General features: G+C 40.1%; 1 protein-coding gene across 3 annotated transcripts in view; it reads right to left on the bottom strand.

Annotated features, from left to right (window-relative positions):
• The window catches only part of BPTF (bromodomain PHD finger transcription factor), a 125261-nt gene extending 107708 nt beyond the window's left edge, over positions 1 to 17553 (bottom strand). For all 3 annotated transcript variants that reach the window (XM_069482784.1, XM_069482786.1, XM_069482783.1), the window contains exon 1: positions 16929 to 17553. In XM_069482784.1, coding sequence (XP_069338885.1) covers positions 16929 to 17553 — 625 coding nt within the window. The remainder of the gene's footprint in view (positions 1 to 16928) is intronic.
• Between the last annotated feature and the right edge of the window lie 422 nt (positions 17554 to 17975).

Here is a 17975-nt window from a genome sequence, read left to right on the forward strand (position 1 = left end):
AGAGGTGAAGTATCATGATGCTCCAATTTACTATTAAATCAGTCAGCAAAAAGAATATTTAAAAATCCAGAGAAAAGAGAGAGTATGTACCCGCAAACATGGCAAAAAGCTAAAAATTGGTGAATCCAAGAGAAGGATATACTAGGTGTCTGTTGTACTACTCTTTCAGCTTTTCTGTATATGTGAAATTGTGCAAAGTAAAAATAAAAAGTTCAAAAATATTGTAAAATTCCTTGTTTTTCATTATTTCATTACCTTTTTTTTGCTACCCTTGGCATCATAGTGAATATTACTTGTTTTAATTTTTTCAATATATATAGCTAATAGGAAGTATTATAGCATGAATATAGAATAAGATTAAATAAAGAATACTCTATTAATACAAAACTTGAAAACATCAATGGATACTTGGAATAGAAATTACTGTAACATACCACCTATTTTACCTAGCCTCTCTTTGAATCTGACAACTTTGGCCACTACACCCTTCTTAAATTTCCTACTGCCACTCATGACTCAATTTCCTTGGCCAGTTATTCCTCCACCAAACATCTCTCTTACATGTGATAGTCCTCAGCATTTAGTTTCCCACACTTTCTCCCAATTATCAGTTGACTCAATTACCACCAAATTATCAATGGCTTCCATATGCATTTTTCTACCCAGACCTCTCTTCAAAACTCCAGATACAGATTTCCAACTGCCTATGCTGTCCCAGATAAACTTCACGTTGTAGAAAATAAAAAGAAAGGAGTTATAAAAGTTTAGTTCAAAGCAAAAGTTAAAAACCCCTAAATGGAACAAAGATTTTGTGATGATAGAAGATATGGTCCACAATGAAGATATAAACGTAACAAGTCTTTCTATAGAACATAAATGTGATGGTGCCAGTTCCCAACTTCAAGCCTTTTCAGTGATTCAAATAACTTCAGAACATCTTCAAAGTACCGAGAGAAATGTCAACCCAGAATTCTATATCCAGCAAAAATACCCTTCAATAATTAAGGAAAAATAAAGACATTTCAGATTAAGAAAAACTAAGAGAATTTATTTCCAGAAGTCCTGCTCTAAAACAAATGGTAAAAGAAGGTCTTCAGGCTGAAGGGAAATGATATCAGAGTGAATATTAGAACTAGAAGAATGAGTTAAGAGCAACAGAAATGGCTAGTGTCTAGGAAAATAAAGAAACACAAAACAACTGTTTCTCTTCTTAAGCTCTTGAAAATGCATATAATGGTTGAAGGCAAAAATTAACATTGTCTGGTAAGTATGTGGACATATATGACAATTATAACATAGGGGAGGGGGCTAGAATAAAGGAACCTATATAGTTTCGATGCTTTCACATTTTATTTAAAGAGATAAAATGCTGACTCTAAGTAGACAGGTTAGTTATACATTGTGTAATACTAGAGCAACCACTAAAAACAGGACAGATATAACCAAAAGCCAATATATTAAAATAGAACACTAAAAAATATTCAATTAGTCCAAGAGTAAGCAGACAAGGTAAACAAAGAAGCCCCCTCCAAAAGAGGCGATAAACAGAAAACAAATAATAAAAATAAACCTAAATCCAACCATATCAATTATATTAAATGTAAAAGGCCCAAAACACATTAATTAAAAGAAGCTGTCAGGTTAAATTTTTAAAAAGTGAAACAAGAAACCCTGTCTAAATATAATGATATAAATAGATTTAAAGTAAAAGGGTAGAAAAACACAAGACAATCTAACAGTAGTAAAAAAAAAAGTTGGAATAGCTATATTAGTATTAAGCAGTGGGGTTTTTGTTTTTGTGGGGTTTTTTTGTTTTTTGTTTTTTGTTTTTTTTTTTTGAAACAAGGTCTTGCTCTGTCACTCAGCCTGGCGTGCAGTGCCGAGATCGAACTCCTGGGCTGAAGCAATACTCCTGCCTCAGCCTCCCAAATAGCTAGGACTATGGGCACATGCCACCATGCCCACCTATTTTATTTTCTGTAGAGACAGTGGTCTTGCTATTTTGCCCAGACTGGTCTCAAACTCATGTCGCCAGATAATCCTTTCACCTCCCACACAGTGCTGGGATTACATTGCCCCGACAAAATAGTGGTTTTTAATGCAATGAATATTACCAGAGATAAAGGTCATTTCATATATGACTTCATTTGTCAAATAATCAAGAGAACAAAACAACCGTAAGTGCTTATGCACCAAATAACAGAGCCTTAAAATACATGAGGCATAAACAGAATTTTAATGAGAACAAATTCCTAACAATAGTTTTAGACCTCAGCAGTCCTCTCCGTAATCAACAGAACAAGTAGACAACAAATCAACAAAGATATAAGCCTTAACAACACAATATCAACCAACTTGCCCTCATTGATATTTATGAAACACTCTACCTAACAGCAGAGGAATATACCCTTTTTCCAACTGCAAATGGAACACTCACCTAAACAGACAATGTTTTAGGCCATAAATCTCAAATTATTTTAAATTAGTCATACCAAGTATGTTCTCTGATCATAATGGAATTAAAAAACAATAAGAAAGATATCTGGAAAATCCCCAAATGTTTGAAAATTAAACAATACACCTCAAAACAAGCCATAGGTCAAAGAGTAAGTCACAATAAAAATTTAAAATACTGTGAATTAAATAAAAATGAAAATACAACATACCAAAAATTGTGAGATACAGTTTAAAAAGTACATAGAGGGACATTTATAGCAGCAATAAATGCTTAGATTAAAAAGGAAGGTCTCAGCCAGGTGCATTGGGGCTCACGCCTGTAATCCTAGCACTCTGGGAGGCCAAGGTGGGAGGATCACTTGAGCTCAGGAGTTTGAGACCAGCCTGAGCAAGAGCAAGACCCCGTCTCTACTAAAAATAGAAAGAAATTATCTGGCCAACTAAAAATATATAGAGAAAAAATTAGCTGGGCATGGTGGCGCATGCCTGTAGTCCCAGCTACTCGGGAGGCTGAGGCAGTAGGATTGCTTAAGCCCAGGAATTTGAGGTTGCTGTGAGCTAGGCTGACACCACAGCACTCACTCTAGCCTGGGCAACAGAGCAAGACTCTGTCTCAAAAAAAAAAAATTAAAGTTTTTTTTTTGTTTTTTTTTGTTTATTTTTCACTACAATCCAAAGGAGTAGAAAAAAATTAAAGTTTTTACTAAATTTTCAGAAGCATTATTTTAAAAAGTCAAAGTTTTTTTCCTAACCTAATTATCTAAGTCACATGTTAATGTCAAGCACCCAAAGGGGAGTCAGCAAAGTATGGGCAGTCACAATCTGTCTCTGTAAATAAAGTTTTATGAGAACACAGTCACACTCATTTGTTTACTTACTGTCTATGGCTGCTTTCATGCTACAAGGGCAGAGCTGGGTAGCTGCAACAGTGCCACTATGAGTTGGCCTGCGAAACCTAAAATATTTACTACTACCCAGTGCCTTAAAAAAAAGTTTGCCAACCCCCTGGTCATTAGATCATCTACTCCAGCCTACACTTTACAGGTGAGTAAACTGAGATCCACAAAAGAATGACTTTCTCTAGGGTTCAGACTTAAGCAGCAATGAAGAACTCCATTGCCATGGTGCTTTCCACCTAGCCAAAGAGCTCTCAAAACAGACATCTGCCTCAGCCCCATTTGGCCGGTAAACCTCAGGTGCTCAAAAGTGAGTCTATTTGCCAATACACTGATGAGGAGAGAGGACTTTGGGCCTAATCAGTATCCAAGAGCACCTGCTAAAGGTCTGACACATAAGAAGGGATTGGGGAAGGTTTGAAAACAAACAGGTGATGGGAATACAAACTGATTCAGTCTTTTAAATGGCACATGCTGCAACCCAATAATCCAATCCCACTCCTAGGAATCTACCCTATAGAAACACCAGCATTAAGTAACCAAAGATAACAGCTCTAGCACATTAGGACAGCACAAAGCAAAAAGGCCTGAAATCTCAATAGGCAAACAAATATTAACAGCAAATGCGAGTATGTATTAATAAAGAAAAAAAGGGACACTTAATGTCTTTGCTTTTTGTGTTAGGACCCTGTGAGCATGCGATTTGTGACCCCTGCCATAACAATCTCCACTGTGAGGTTTCTTCTGAGAGAGAGGAGATTCACAATTCAAGCTGTTAAGGCAATTAAGGATGATATACACGGAAGAAGGCAATCTTCCAAGTTTATAGAGGATCAGAAATCCGAGGCATCTCATTTAGATAATTCAGACTCAAAAGTTCAAATATGTATCTGAAATTACAGTAAAAACCGCTTTTTAAATTTTTGTTTACAAAATACTTTGAAAGCACATAAATTGGAGAAAAAAGTGATTTTCTGAATAAGATTTCAAGTATGTGAAATAATTTTGATGTCTACAAGAACAGGGAAAACTGCATTGATAATTTTATTAGCTGCTTTAAATGTTGGACTATTTCCTCAGACAAGTGTTGATACAGCTATGCAAGAATTAGAAAGGAAAAATGACAAGAGAAATTCCACACAGATTCATATGTGCATTTCTGAAATATTTTTTGATTTCCATAAATAGAATGTACTATACACAGACCTCAAAAGAGGCAATGTGAAATGAACATACTGAAAACACAGAGGACGCCATATTTCTAGTAAAATATAGAAACTGCACCTACTGACATTGTTCAGTAGGTTCAGTATGAATCACTTGGCCATACAGTCTCCCAAGTGTGTGAATTACAGAACATACCCACGAGTAGGGTCCTAAGCATGAACTTTCTTAGCAAATCTCAGGAGGTTCTATAGCTGCAATTTAACATCACTTAAGTAACAAAAGAATTCCACTCAAAAAAGGAGATATCTTTTCCTTCAAAACTTTCTTCCCTCCTGTCCTATATATAATGACTGTTAATTTTACCAGGAATGTGGCAGATTTTCTAACATTAAGTGTTAACTGACTGCCTCTTCCCATTACCACCAAGAACAACAAATAATGTACTGTCATCTCAAACATGACCCCAAGTCTTACTGCAGAAATGCAATACCATAGCATATACACAAATAATGCTGGGCCAACAGTCTCAACAAAAGAGAACCACAGCCAGACTGCTGGGGCTACCCAATCAGCGCAGAATTCTCAGCAAAGGAAAAGGCCAGAGAAAAAGAGATGTTAGATAAATTCTCACCGGTCTAACAGAGACTAGCTGACTACAATCAGTCCAAGAGAGCTTTCTGCAATGATATGAAATGACCCAAATACTCTACATTTGTGTGGTGCAATACATGTTGCTACCAAGCACTTGAAATGTAGCTAGTGCCACTGGGAGACTAAGTTTTAATTTTACTTAAATTTTAATTAATTTAAATTTCAAGAGCCATGAGGCCAGTGGCTACCATATTGGACAGTGCAGAAGCAGAGGGTGAAAAGAATCCAGGGCTTTCTCTGACTTGTACATTCAGTTCAACAATTACCTACCTTATGCTGCCTACTGCATACTAGGGACTGAATTAGACACTAAAGAGAAAAACTGAATGAGACCCTCCCTTGCCCCAAGGTTCTAATGAAGAAGGGGCCAGATAATTAACAGCCCATTTCAGTACAATGTCTTAAAAGATAAAGTTATAATGATAGCCTGTGAGGTGGATCACACCAGTAATCTCAGCACTTTGGGAGGCTGAGGCAGGAGGATCCCTTGAGACCACAAGTTCAAGACTAGCCTGGGCAACACAGTGAGCCTCCATCTCTATAAAAAATTAAAATAAAAAATTAGCAGGGCATGGTGGCACGTGCCAGTAGTCCTAACTACTCGGGAGCCTGAGGCAGGAGGATCATGTGAGCCCAGGAGTTCCAGGTTTCAGTGAGCTATGATCATGCCACTGCACTCTAGCCTGGGCGACAGAGCAAGACCTTGTCTCAAAAAATAATAACAACAACAACAACGATAGAGCGGTCAAATAATCAAGAGGATAAAACAATCCCTCCTAAAGGTTTATGAACATAACAGAGCCTCAACGTACAGGAAAACTGATAGAACTCCAAGGAAAAACAGATAAATCCTTAATAATAGTCACAGACTTCAACACTCCTCTCTCAGTAATCAGTATAACAAGTACACAGTCAGCAAGACACAGAGGCTCTTAAAACACTATCAAACAACTTGACCTAGTTGACATTTATGAAATACTCCACACAACAGAAGAATATACCTTCTTTTCAAGTACATATAGAATATTCACTTAGACTGACAGTATTTCAGGAGCAAAACAAACCTCTAAAAAGGTTTTACAAAATTAAAGTTATATAAAGTATGCTCTCTGAACATAATGGAATTAAAGTAGAAATCAGCAACAGAAAGATACCTAGAAAATCTCTAAGTATTTGGAAACTGAAACATCAATGTACAAAGTCCTAGAGGTTAAAGGGGTAGGGTGTAAAGGAACTCAGCCCCACCTGGGGGCAAATGGAATGCATGCTCAGAGAAGGCAGGCTGGAGAAGGTGACCCCTGTGCTGACTAGGATCAGTAACTGTAAGGTGTGTGAGAACTACAAAAAATTCAGTATTACTAGAAGATCAGATTTAAGGCGAAGAGAAATAAGGAGTGAGTGAGAAGAGAAATTAGGGAAATTTAGAAGTCAGTTCATCCTTGACCCCCTTTTCTCCCCCTCACAACACCCCAGCCTAACAAATCACTAAGGATTCACTCTATAATTCTTGAATTATTTTTCTCCACTCCCACTGATACCAACCTAGCACAAAATCAGTCATCTAGTCTACTTCAACAGCCTAACTCCCTTCATCCATCCTTACCCCACTCCAACTCATTCTCCATTCTACAGTCAGAGAGACTTTTTAAAAAACACAAATCTAGCCAGACACAGCAGCACCTGCCTATGGCCTCAGCTACTTGAGAGGCTGAGGCAGGAGAATCGCTTGAGCCCCAGAGTTCAAGTCCAGCCCGGGAAACGTAGTGAGAACCTGTTTCTTAAGGGTGAAAAAAAACAGCCACACTAAGGGATACATCACTGCAAAACTACCGTGAAAGAGCCTAAAAGCTTAAGAAAGGGAAGAAAAAACTCAGGTATAGGACATGAAGGAAGTAATCAGATGGCACTAGATTTCTAGTGCAATACTAAGTGCTAGAACACAATAAAGCAAATCCTTCAAGTGAAACTGATTAATTGAGGATCCTATACCAGCCAAGCCATCCATCCAATATTAGGGTTGAAAACGGCATTTTCAGACATGCGTAATGGTATTAGAAAGTTTACTTCTCACGCACCCATTTTTAGGTAGCAACTAAAGGTTGTGCTGAAAAAGAGAAGTAAACCAAAGACATAGGACCCAAAAAACTGGATCGACATGAAAAAACTGCAAAAAAAAGTTCCAGTGTGATGTGAAAAAAAGAGAGCAACCAGTTCAGGCAAGAGCAGGAATGCTGAGGGCTGCAGAAGGATCAACAAGGAAAAAAATGAAATTGTTATATTTTAGAGTTTGGAAAATAATAAATGAGATATTTACAGACTTGATAGTGATCTGCGCTAACACAGAACACTAAAAGCAAATGAAAAAATAAGATAATAACTCCAGGAAAATATTAATAGTCATCAAAAAGGAAAACCCATCCCATAACCATAGCACATGGCTTAATGGTGAATATTTCTAGTCATGACAGTGTAATCAATCCCTCATGATTTATCCAAAAATCATGCTTTTCCATAATGGGAGGGGAAGAGGAAAGTAAGGGGAATTATAATAAGGCTAAATCCTCATCTATCATAACAAAGTCAAGAAATAAATGTCTAAAATTGAGAAATCAAATATAAGCATCTTATTTTAAAATACTGTAGTACAGCCTGGACATTACAAAAGTAAAAATTAAAAAATTAGCTGGGCATGGTGGCATGCACCTGTAGTCCCAGCTACTCAGGAGGCTGAGGCAGGAAGATCACTTGAGCCAAGGAGTTTGAGGTTGCAGTGAGTTACGATCACACCACTGCACCCCAGCCTGGGTGACAGAGCAAGACCCTGTCTCTAAAATAAAATAAAATAAAATACTAGGGGGAAAAAACAGGTACAAGAGTGGAAAGCCATTGCCTCTGGAGAGATCTTGGGGTGGGAAGACATATAGAAGACAACTGCTTTTGTTCACTATGAGCTTTTATTTTATTTATTTATTTATTTTTTTGAGACAGAGTCTCACTCTGTTCCCCAGGCTAGAGTGCCATGGTGGCAGCCTAGCTCACAGCAACCTCAAACTCCTGGGCTCAAGCAATCCTTCTGTCTCAGCCTCCCAAGTAGCTGGGACTACAGGCATGCGCCACCATGCCTGGCTAATTTTTTTTTCCTATATATTTTTAGTTGTCCAGCTAATTTCTTTCTATTTTTTTTTTTTTAATAGAGATGGGGGTCTCACTCTTGCTCAGGCTGGTCTTGAACTCCTGAGCTCAAACGGTCCACCGGCCTCAGCCTCCCAGAGTGCTAGGATTACAGGCATGAGCCACCGTGCCCAGCCCACTATGAGCTTTTAATACTGTTTTAATTTATTTTACCTATGTTCATATACTATTACTTTGATAAAGACACAATGATATGGAAAAAACTTTGCTGTACATTAAGTAAAAACAAGCAGTTTGTTTAATATGATCCCAGTTATAGCTTCTTAAAAATATGTACATAAAAGCATGTTATAAAAATGGAATTAAAATATATAAACATTTCCAGTAGTTATCTTTGGTTGATGGAATTACAGATGATTTTCATTTTCATTTTTGCATTATGTGTATTTTCCAAAAGAGTATATGAGCACTATTTTTGTAATATTTCATTGCAATTTTTAAAAACCTGAGAATAGATGAGACCTCAAGGGAAGGAGGGAAATAGTGAAAGGGCCATGGGAAAACTTAAAACCCTGGAAAAAAGGTGTTTAAGGAGAAGGCAGAGAAAGATCCCATGCAGGAACTGCCAAAGAGCTAGAAATATCAAGAATGCCTTCTCGGCCGGGCGCGGTGGCTCACACCTGTAATCCTAGCACTCTGGGAGGCCGAGGCGGGTGGATCGCTCAAGGTCAGGAGTTCGAGACCAGCCTGAGCAAGAGCGAGACCCCGTCTCTATTAAAAAAAAAAAAAAAAAAGAATGCCTTCTCTACTTAAACTGGCCATTGTAAATAACTGAAGTAAATTTATTACTTATAGTTCAGGAATAAATCTAATGTTAGGTGAACTAAATTTTTTTAAATGAGTAAATTAACATTTAATATTTCTATTAAAGGGGGAGAAATAAAGCTCTATTTTAATCTGCATTTTTACTTAAATATAGTCCTCAAAACATTTTTTTTTTTTTGAGACAGAGTCTCGCTCTGTTGCCCGGGCTAGAGTGAGTGCCATGGTGTCAGCCTCACTCACAGCAACCTCAAACTCCTGGGTTCAAGTGATCCTCCTGCCTCAGCCTCTCAAGTAGCTGGGACTACAGGCATGCACCCCCATGCCCGGCTAATTTTTTCTATATATATTTTTAGTTGGCCAGATAATTTGTTTCTATTTTTAGTAGAGACGGGGTCTCGCTCTTGCTCAGGCTGGTCTCAAACTCCTGACCTCTAGCAATCCTCCCGCCTCGGCCTCCCAGAGTGCTAGGATTACAGGCGTGAGCCACTGCACCCGGCCTCAAAATATTTTTATACCTTGTGATTCAGTGGACAGCTTTGGAAAGAATAAAATATTAACCCACTACACAGCAAGTAAGGCCTCTGTATCTTCACAGAATCACCATCTTCAGTTCAGGGGGAAAAAAATCAACAGATAATAATAGCTAACATGTATTAAATCTTTACCATGTTCCAACCACTGTTGTGGGCACATATTAACTCATTTAACCCTCACAGCAACTTAAATTAAGTACTATGATATCTTCATTTTACAAAGGAGGAAAGCAAGGCACAGAAAATTGAGCACACTGCCCACCATCACAAAGCTCAGATTCAAACCTATGAACTTTGATTCCAGATTCTTCATTCTTTAAATCTCTATGCTACATGTCACCTCTCTAGATGCCTGACAATCATTAAAAGATTCCTGTAGAATCCTCATATTCTCGTACATCATGACAGACTAAAATTCTGTAGCGGGCTCGTATATACAGATGTCCCCAATGCCTACCACAAGTCTGCACTGCCAGTGTGGAAATCAATCGTGTAATTCCACTTACACTGGTCCTTATCTGGGAAATTCCTTCTGGAATAAACTCTCCAAGCTGACCTAAGGCAACCCAAAAACCATAAATCTTTTGGAAGACTTACAACGCAGCTCTCTACTGTCCTCAAAGAATTCTTCTTAAAAACTACTGTAACATTGAACACTTCTGCTTTTGATGGAAAAAACAAAACAAAACAAAACAAAACCTACTGTAACAAACAAAACAAGTTCAGTTAAAATAATTCTATAAAAATTGAATTTGCAATGATCCAGCAATTCCACTCCTAGGTATATATCCAAGAGAAATGAAAACATATGTCTAGACAAAAAACCTGTACATAAATGTCCACAGCAGCATTATTCATAATAGCCAAAAAGTGGAAACAATTCAAATGTCCATGAACTGATGAAACAGATAAGCAAAATGTGGTCTCCAGGCACAGTGGCCCACACCTGTAGTCCCAGCTACTCAGAAGGCCAAGACAGGAGGATAACTTGAGCCCAGGAGTTCCAGGGTAGCCTGGGCAACATAGTAAGACACAGACCCTTTAAAAAAAAAATGTTGTTATATCCATACAATGGAATGTTATTCAAATATAGTATATAGTTATTCAAATATAGTATGTATCTATACCATACTAAGATATGCGTGAACCTTGAAAACATTATGCTAAATGAAAAAAGAAGCCACTTGTTAATACATTATATGATTCCATCTATAAGAAATGTCCAGGAGAGGTAAATCAACAGAGAATGAAAAGAGATTAGTGGTTGCCAGGGGATGAGGGAGAGGGAGGGGAAGAATGGGGAGTCACTGCCACAAGCAAAGGTTTCTTTTTGGGGGGATAAAAATGTTCTGGAATTAAGTAATGGTTAATGGTTGTCTAACTCTGTGAATATACTAAAAACAAGTAAATTATACACTTTACAAGGGTAAATTTTATAGTATATAAAATTATATTTCCATAAAACTATTATTTTAAAAATTGAATTTTTATAAATATTGCTTGAAAATCATTGAGCAATTTAAAAGATATCCAAAACTGTTAGCTACTACTGTTACTATTTAAAAAATCATATGGCAATAAAAAAATAATATATAAATAACTTACTATCTAGAAAAAGATAAAAATAATTTTAGATATATAACAGACAAAACAATTAAAACATGATTGTATTTAATTATGCACATTTTAATTCTTTCTGTGTGGTTTTACTTTCAATCTTTTAAAGTGTATTTTAAATGTATAAGTTTTGTTTTTATTTATTTTTTATTTTTTTTGAGACAGGGTCTTGTTCTGTTGCCCAGGCTGGAGTGTAATGGCATGATCCTCAAACTCCCGGGCTCAGGCAATCCTCCTGCCTCAGCCTCCCTAGTAGCTGGGAATGCAGGCACATGCCACCACGCCTGGCTAATTTTTTTATTTTTATTTTTGTAGACACAGGGTCCCAATATTGCCTAGGCTGGTCTTGAACTCCTGGCCTCAAGCAATTCTTCCACCTTGGCCTCCCAAAGTGCGAGGTTACTGGCATTGTACCCAGCTGGGTTTTTTTTTTTGGTTAAATATTCTGCCTCCTGAGGCTTATCATTTTAAAGAACCAAAAGAAAGGAAAAAATTAGAACAATGAGGGTCAGTGCAAAGCTACTCCTGAATTATGAAGCTGAGACTATAACCACTGTAAGCAAGCAACCAAAGAGGAGAGACCAAGGTACCCAGGACTAGAGGAAGACCTCCCAGAAAGGGGTATTGGAGCCTGGCTAAGGAGCACGGAGGGAAGAGGGCAGCAGCAAGGATTTGCTCCTGTCTGTGTGACCCAGATTACTGCTGGACCACCGCTACCACCACCCTCTTAGCCACCACATCCCCACCTCCAAGGGTCTGCAGTCACAGGGAAGACACAGGGTCTTGAGGAGTGAGGAAAGGAGGATCTAACAAGAGAACAGAGCTCCTGGCCTTAACATCTCCAATCCTGCTGCATACACACATTTCAATACACAGCTCCATTTCCAAACACACCTACGGGTGAGCACCAGAAGGGCAGACAAGCATGAACTGTATGCAAGACTATTTATCACCGCATACCTAGGACACACCTCCCTACTACTCACAAATCATGTTGCCCAAATTTGTTTTTCAGAGGCTCTGAGTGATCATGGCTCACTGCAGCCTCGAACTCCTGAGCTCAAGTGATCCTCCCACCTCAGCCTCCCAAGTAGTTAGGCCCATAGATGTGCACCACCACACCTGGCTAATTATTTTTTTTTTGTAGAGATGGGGTCTCAACCATGTTGCCCAGGCTGGTCTCAAACTCCAGGCCTTAAGCCATCCTCCCACCTTGGCCTCCCAAAGTGCTGGGATTACAGGCATGACACACCACACCTGGCCCTGTCCAGCTTTTTAATAACTCTTTTGGCCCTCATTTTCTTTCTTCTAATTCTCATGTTTAACCTCTTCAGGTACTGATAGCTGAAAACAGAACTCATTAATTTCCCTTATAATCTTGACTTTCCTATTGCTACTGAAAGCACTACCATCCTTACAAAGGCATATTTGATTCATTCCTCTCTCAGTCTACACATCTGATATGTCAAGGCCTGGAGAACTCTACCTACTGATTTGCCATCCAGGGCTACAAAACATATCCAGATCCCACCAGCTATCTCATCCTCTTCCAATCCATCATGCAGAACAGAAGCTACGCTAAAGTTCCTCACATGCCACTGAAATCATATCCTCCTCTGCAGATCTTCTGATTGACCCCCAATACCCAAAATTAAACAGGTTTGAAATAGATTTGAGAAAGGGAGGGCTTCAGACCATCTCTCCCATAATTCTCTCAATTTAGAGGAAAGGGTTATACCAGTGGCTTAACAATATTCTCTGCAATTTGATTTGGTTTTGTTTCATGCTTATGCATAGTGCTGGTGGGAATACAGCATATCCCCCTGGATGTTCCAGGAGTGAAAAATGCCTGAGGATCACTGATGTAGCCCAATCCTTACTCTACAGATGAGGATGGGAATGCTATCGCCTGGTTCTCTAGATACTGCCAAACATAGCATATGATGGAGTTTAGTTTATTTCCTTCACATACTCAGGCTCTTGCTAAATCGTGTTGAGACTGCCCACACTTTACTATCAGTCCCTGCTGCTCCCTTCCGCTCTCCCTCCCTCAATCTGTCTGTCCTCACTTGCCACATGCCCATCCAGGAAGCATATGCCCATACCAATTCCCCCAAAGAGGGTATGGTATGATCTTGTCCTCCTTTAAATCTCCACTGCACTTTGTACCTCATTTGTAGCAATCAGGAATTACACGTATACTGAACAGATATTTGGTTGACACTGATGGGAAGAAATATTGCCAAACCAGTAACAAATTCTGTTTCAGATAAATCTATAGTTCATTCATGGCCTCTCTGCCACTGATCTTCACTGTCATAATCTTCAGAGGACATAAATCACTAACTCTCCCAGGATAACACCAGGGTTGTTGCTTTCTAAAGTCATCAGAGGTTTCATATTTCAAAATTCCAGGTAAGCATTCTCAGAAGTCTCACACAAGACAGACTGAAATACAAGAACCATTCTGTTTTGAGCATAATTTAATTTTTTTAATTAGCAAATGATTAATTTCAAAGTGCTGTCAGAACTTTACCAAATGCCTATTCAAAACAGATTTTCTATATAATCTCAAAGCATTGGTGGTATCATAAAACCTATAGGCTGAAATAATCCTAAATTTGAAAAATAAAAATTAATAAAAGCTTTATTTAGCCAAATGCCTCCAGCTTAAGCAAAACTAGATGTTTCAACTTTGTATTAACAAGTTGTCATCCCTACAGTTTTTATCATGTGACTACCTTAGGTACCCATTAAAAATGTTTCTCCATAAAAGGAAAACAATCTCTAATGAATAAACTTTTAAAAATCTATGATTTTCATAATGTCAACCAATGTCTTTGCATCATCAACAGCTATATTACCTACAAAGTACTCACCAGATGAATAGATGAATGAGTTCTTTCTTACACTAGAAACTTAACACATCAGTACTTAAGTCAACATTCTAAACTACAAAAATAAATCAAATTATTCTAAATTAGCAAGAACATAAATTTCTCTTTTTGCTTTGACGGTACAACAGGATTCAAATCCACCAATCATATTTCTTTATGTGCTCTTGGGCTACCTTAAACCAAGTCCTAAAACTTTTTTCTTCCAAAGCATACACACATATACACATTCACCTGACAGCCTTCCTCCCAGGAAGTACAGACAATAAAACTAATGAAACTAATACTTAGCCTGAACAACTCACTGTCATGCATTGTTACTCATTCCAGGCAAGTGGACATATTCTAAAAATTCAGAACACAAAATGTCACCTCCATTTTACTATAACCTTAAGAAATAATGTCTTTCAGAAGGTAAAATATCCAAGTTAACACCACAGCCACTAAAGAAAGGAAAATGCCTGGCAAGCAGTATGAAATACCAGCTCAAAACAGAGTAACTCTGCTATTAAAAACATTCACTGGTTAAATTGTATATTAAAACCTAATTAGATCAATTTTTAGTTTCCTAAATCCAAAATATTTAGAAGCTTTGGCACCTACTGTAGAATTACCAAAACTTCATTTATTACAAGTTCTCACCTACTAACAATAGTTTATCCAACCAATCTTTGATGAGCACCTGCTATGTGCAAAACACTGTTAGGAGCTGCAGGGGGAAAAGATCAACACGTATCCCTAAGTAGTCAATAAATTCTTATAAGGCTAGGACAAGTATACACACGGTGGGCTACAAGCATCATTAAGAAAAACAAAATGTCACTGAAGTATCACATATAAAGTATTTTTTTTTTTTAAAAAAGAAGCCTAGCCACAAACTGTAATTTAATACAATACATGCATAGCCATCAATCCTAAATACTATTTGCTAAGCCTTCAAATGGGACTTAAAGTTAGCTGAACTGCCATGTCAAAATGTCTTAGCTCTTTCTAACCAGAAAAACCTTCCTCCAACAGTGTAAATAATTCAGTCTCCATGTTTCACTTCCTAGCTGTTAGGTACAAAGAAGACCAACACGTGATTTCCTAAGGTAAAAACTATTACTATAAAAGAATGTACTAAAATTAAGTTGGCAACAACTAACATGTGGTCCCTTCTACATGCAAAATGTAAATACTTGACACTTGATTCATTTCCTTCATTCTCTTGACAGCCTTCCACGGACAAGACAGGTAACTAATTTTACTGTCAGGTAAACGAAATCACCCTTTTTCACTTGATGTTAGGACAATCTAAATGGGTTTACAATTGGTTTAATACCTACACTACTTCCCCAATTAAGTATTTAAGTTTCCCCAATTAAGTATTTAAGTTTCCATTTATTAAAAACTGGAAACTCTTAAATTTAACTAATTCTGCTACCTACTCTCTCTAAAAATGACATGACATCTTTTTCAAGAAAAAGTAGTACGTCCTAATAAATATTTCCTCATAAACTTTAGTTTGTAAATGCTTTTAAAACCAGATTCTATCTTAGTTAACCCAGATTAACAAAAATATAAAGGAAAAGTCCTTTAGGTGGTTGTTACAGTTATGTTATTTTCACAACTTAGTAAACCGCAACTACGTATTTAATACAAAGCAGCAACTGTAGGGGGGGATGTGTGTGTTTAACAAAATGTATCTCAGCACCAGCCTAGAGAAACTTTCTGTTAGAAACTTTCTGTGAGAAAACAGAAGAGGAGTTACCATGGAGAAATTCATTACAGATTCAGGGAGGCCTTTTTCCTCAGAAATAGAATGAAAAGAAAAAGTCATTTTGTAAATCTGATACTTCTGCTGTGTGACTTATCAGTTGGTCCGAAAGTTCATCGTCATACAATTATGTCTAGATGATCAACTACACATCTTCCGCAACAGGTGACACGAAACTGCATTTCCAAAGCAAAGCAAAAGGGATCAAATCAGTCAAGACGCACGTTCCTGCTGTTTTGTACTTTTATTTTGGATTTAACCAAAATGATTTTGAATCGCATCAATTACCAAATTTCGTTTTGTTTTGTTTGGTGTTCTGCTTTGCTTTTTAATCAGCCATTTACCAGCAACTGTTGCACGAGCCCATTAGCGCTCGAAGAATAAAAACAAAAACACAGGACCAGATAAGGCTACCCTACTAACTCAACTGATCCATTTCCTTAACACAATTTTTAAACCACACAGCTAGGGGTGTGAAGAGAAGCATGTTTTATGTGTGTTTGTGTGTCACAGGCTGTCTAAATCTTTAATTCCCTTTTAAATAAGAGATACATAAAAATCCAAAAGAAACCACATTAGAAATGCAAAGAGATTTGCAAAACAAGGGGCTTCTTTCATTCCAAAAAACCACACCAAAACAAGGGGAGAAAAATGAATGCAATGGATATGTGTGTGCCAAAGTTTCAATCCTGCCCGGTGGAGACACTGCACTGGCACAAATTTTGAAGAGAAAAAAGAGGGGATGGGGGGGAGAAAGAGAGCGAGTGTGTGGCCTGCAAACTGCAACAATGCAATCTCCATTTTGAACAATGCGCCTCTTTCCTCTTGTAAATCTAGTTTTTTGCCACTTGATGTGCCGTCGCATTTCCCCTCTGTTTGGGGGGGAGGCGGGGTTGGGGGGAGATCGGAGCAGGATGCACAGTACTCCAGAGGGAGTGAGCAAGGGGGGAGGGTAGAGGAGGTGGGGAAGGAGTCTGCAGCAACTGGGCTGGGTGGGTACCTGGAGTGCTGCTGTAGGTGCTATGGCTCCTGAAGCTGCTTTCCGTGCAGTAACTGGCGTCGTCGTCGTCGTCGTCTTCCATCTCCTCCGGATAATCGGAATCATCGTCCTCCTCCTCCATCTCATCTTCCTCGTCGTCCTCAGAATCCTGGGTCTCCTCGGCGTCGCCGTCGTCGTCCTCCTCCTCCTCCTCCTCGGAGACCATGTCCTCCTCTTCCTCCTCCTCCTCGCTCTCGTGGTCATCGTACACCACTTTGTTGACGGCCCTGCGGGCCGGGGTGGTCCGGGCCAGGTGGCCGCCGCCGCCCCCGCCCCCCGTCCTGCCGCCCCCGCCTCCTCGCCCCCCCCGGCCCGGGGCGCTGGTGCTGGGGGGGGCCGGCGGCGGCGGCGGCGGCTTCCTTCGGCTACTGCTGCCCCCCCTGGGCGAGCTCAGCCGCGTCTTGGGCGCCACCTCAGCCTGGGCGGCGGCCCACCTGCCCCGGCTGCTGCCGCGGTGCCGCGAGCGCAGCCCCCCGATGGGTCCGGACGTGGGCGGCGGCGGCGGCGGCGGCGGCGGGGCCGGGGCGCAGCGCTCTGCAGCGGGAGCTGCGGGCTGCTTGGGCGGCCTGCCCCGCCGGCCCCTCATGTTGGAGCCGAGGCGGGGGGAGAAGGGAAAGCGGAGGGGGGAGGGGCGGGCGCAGGGGGGTGGTGGGGGGCGCCGGGGCCGGGTGGGGAGGCCCGCGGGGCCGGGCGGGAGGGGCCCGGCCGGCGGAAGCGGGTGGAGGGAGAAGGCTCAATCCGAATTGCTGGGGCCCCACTCCGGATCGCCTTCAGCCGCCATCTTGTTTCTTCCCTCTCGCTCGGTGACTGGGGGAACCGACAGCGGCCGCAGGCCCGGAGCGCGGTCACGTGAGCTGCGCAGCCGACGAGCCTGGGACGGAGCGAGGCGGCGCGGCGGCCGCTAGGGGGAGCGCGGGAGCGCCGAGTCGGGGGCGGGGCGCCGTGGGCGCCGGGGGCTCCTGAGCTCGGCGCTTCGCAGCGCTGCTGGACCGCTGGCGCTGGCGGTGC

Source organism: Eulemur rufifrons, chromosome 9 (assembly GCF_041146395.1).
Source record: "Eulemur rufifrons isolate Redbay chromosome 9, OSU_ERuf_1, whole genome shotgun sequence".
NCBI classification, from domain to species: Eukaryota; Metazoa; Chordata; class Mammalia; order Primates; family Lemuridae; genus Eulemur; species Eulemur rufifrons.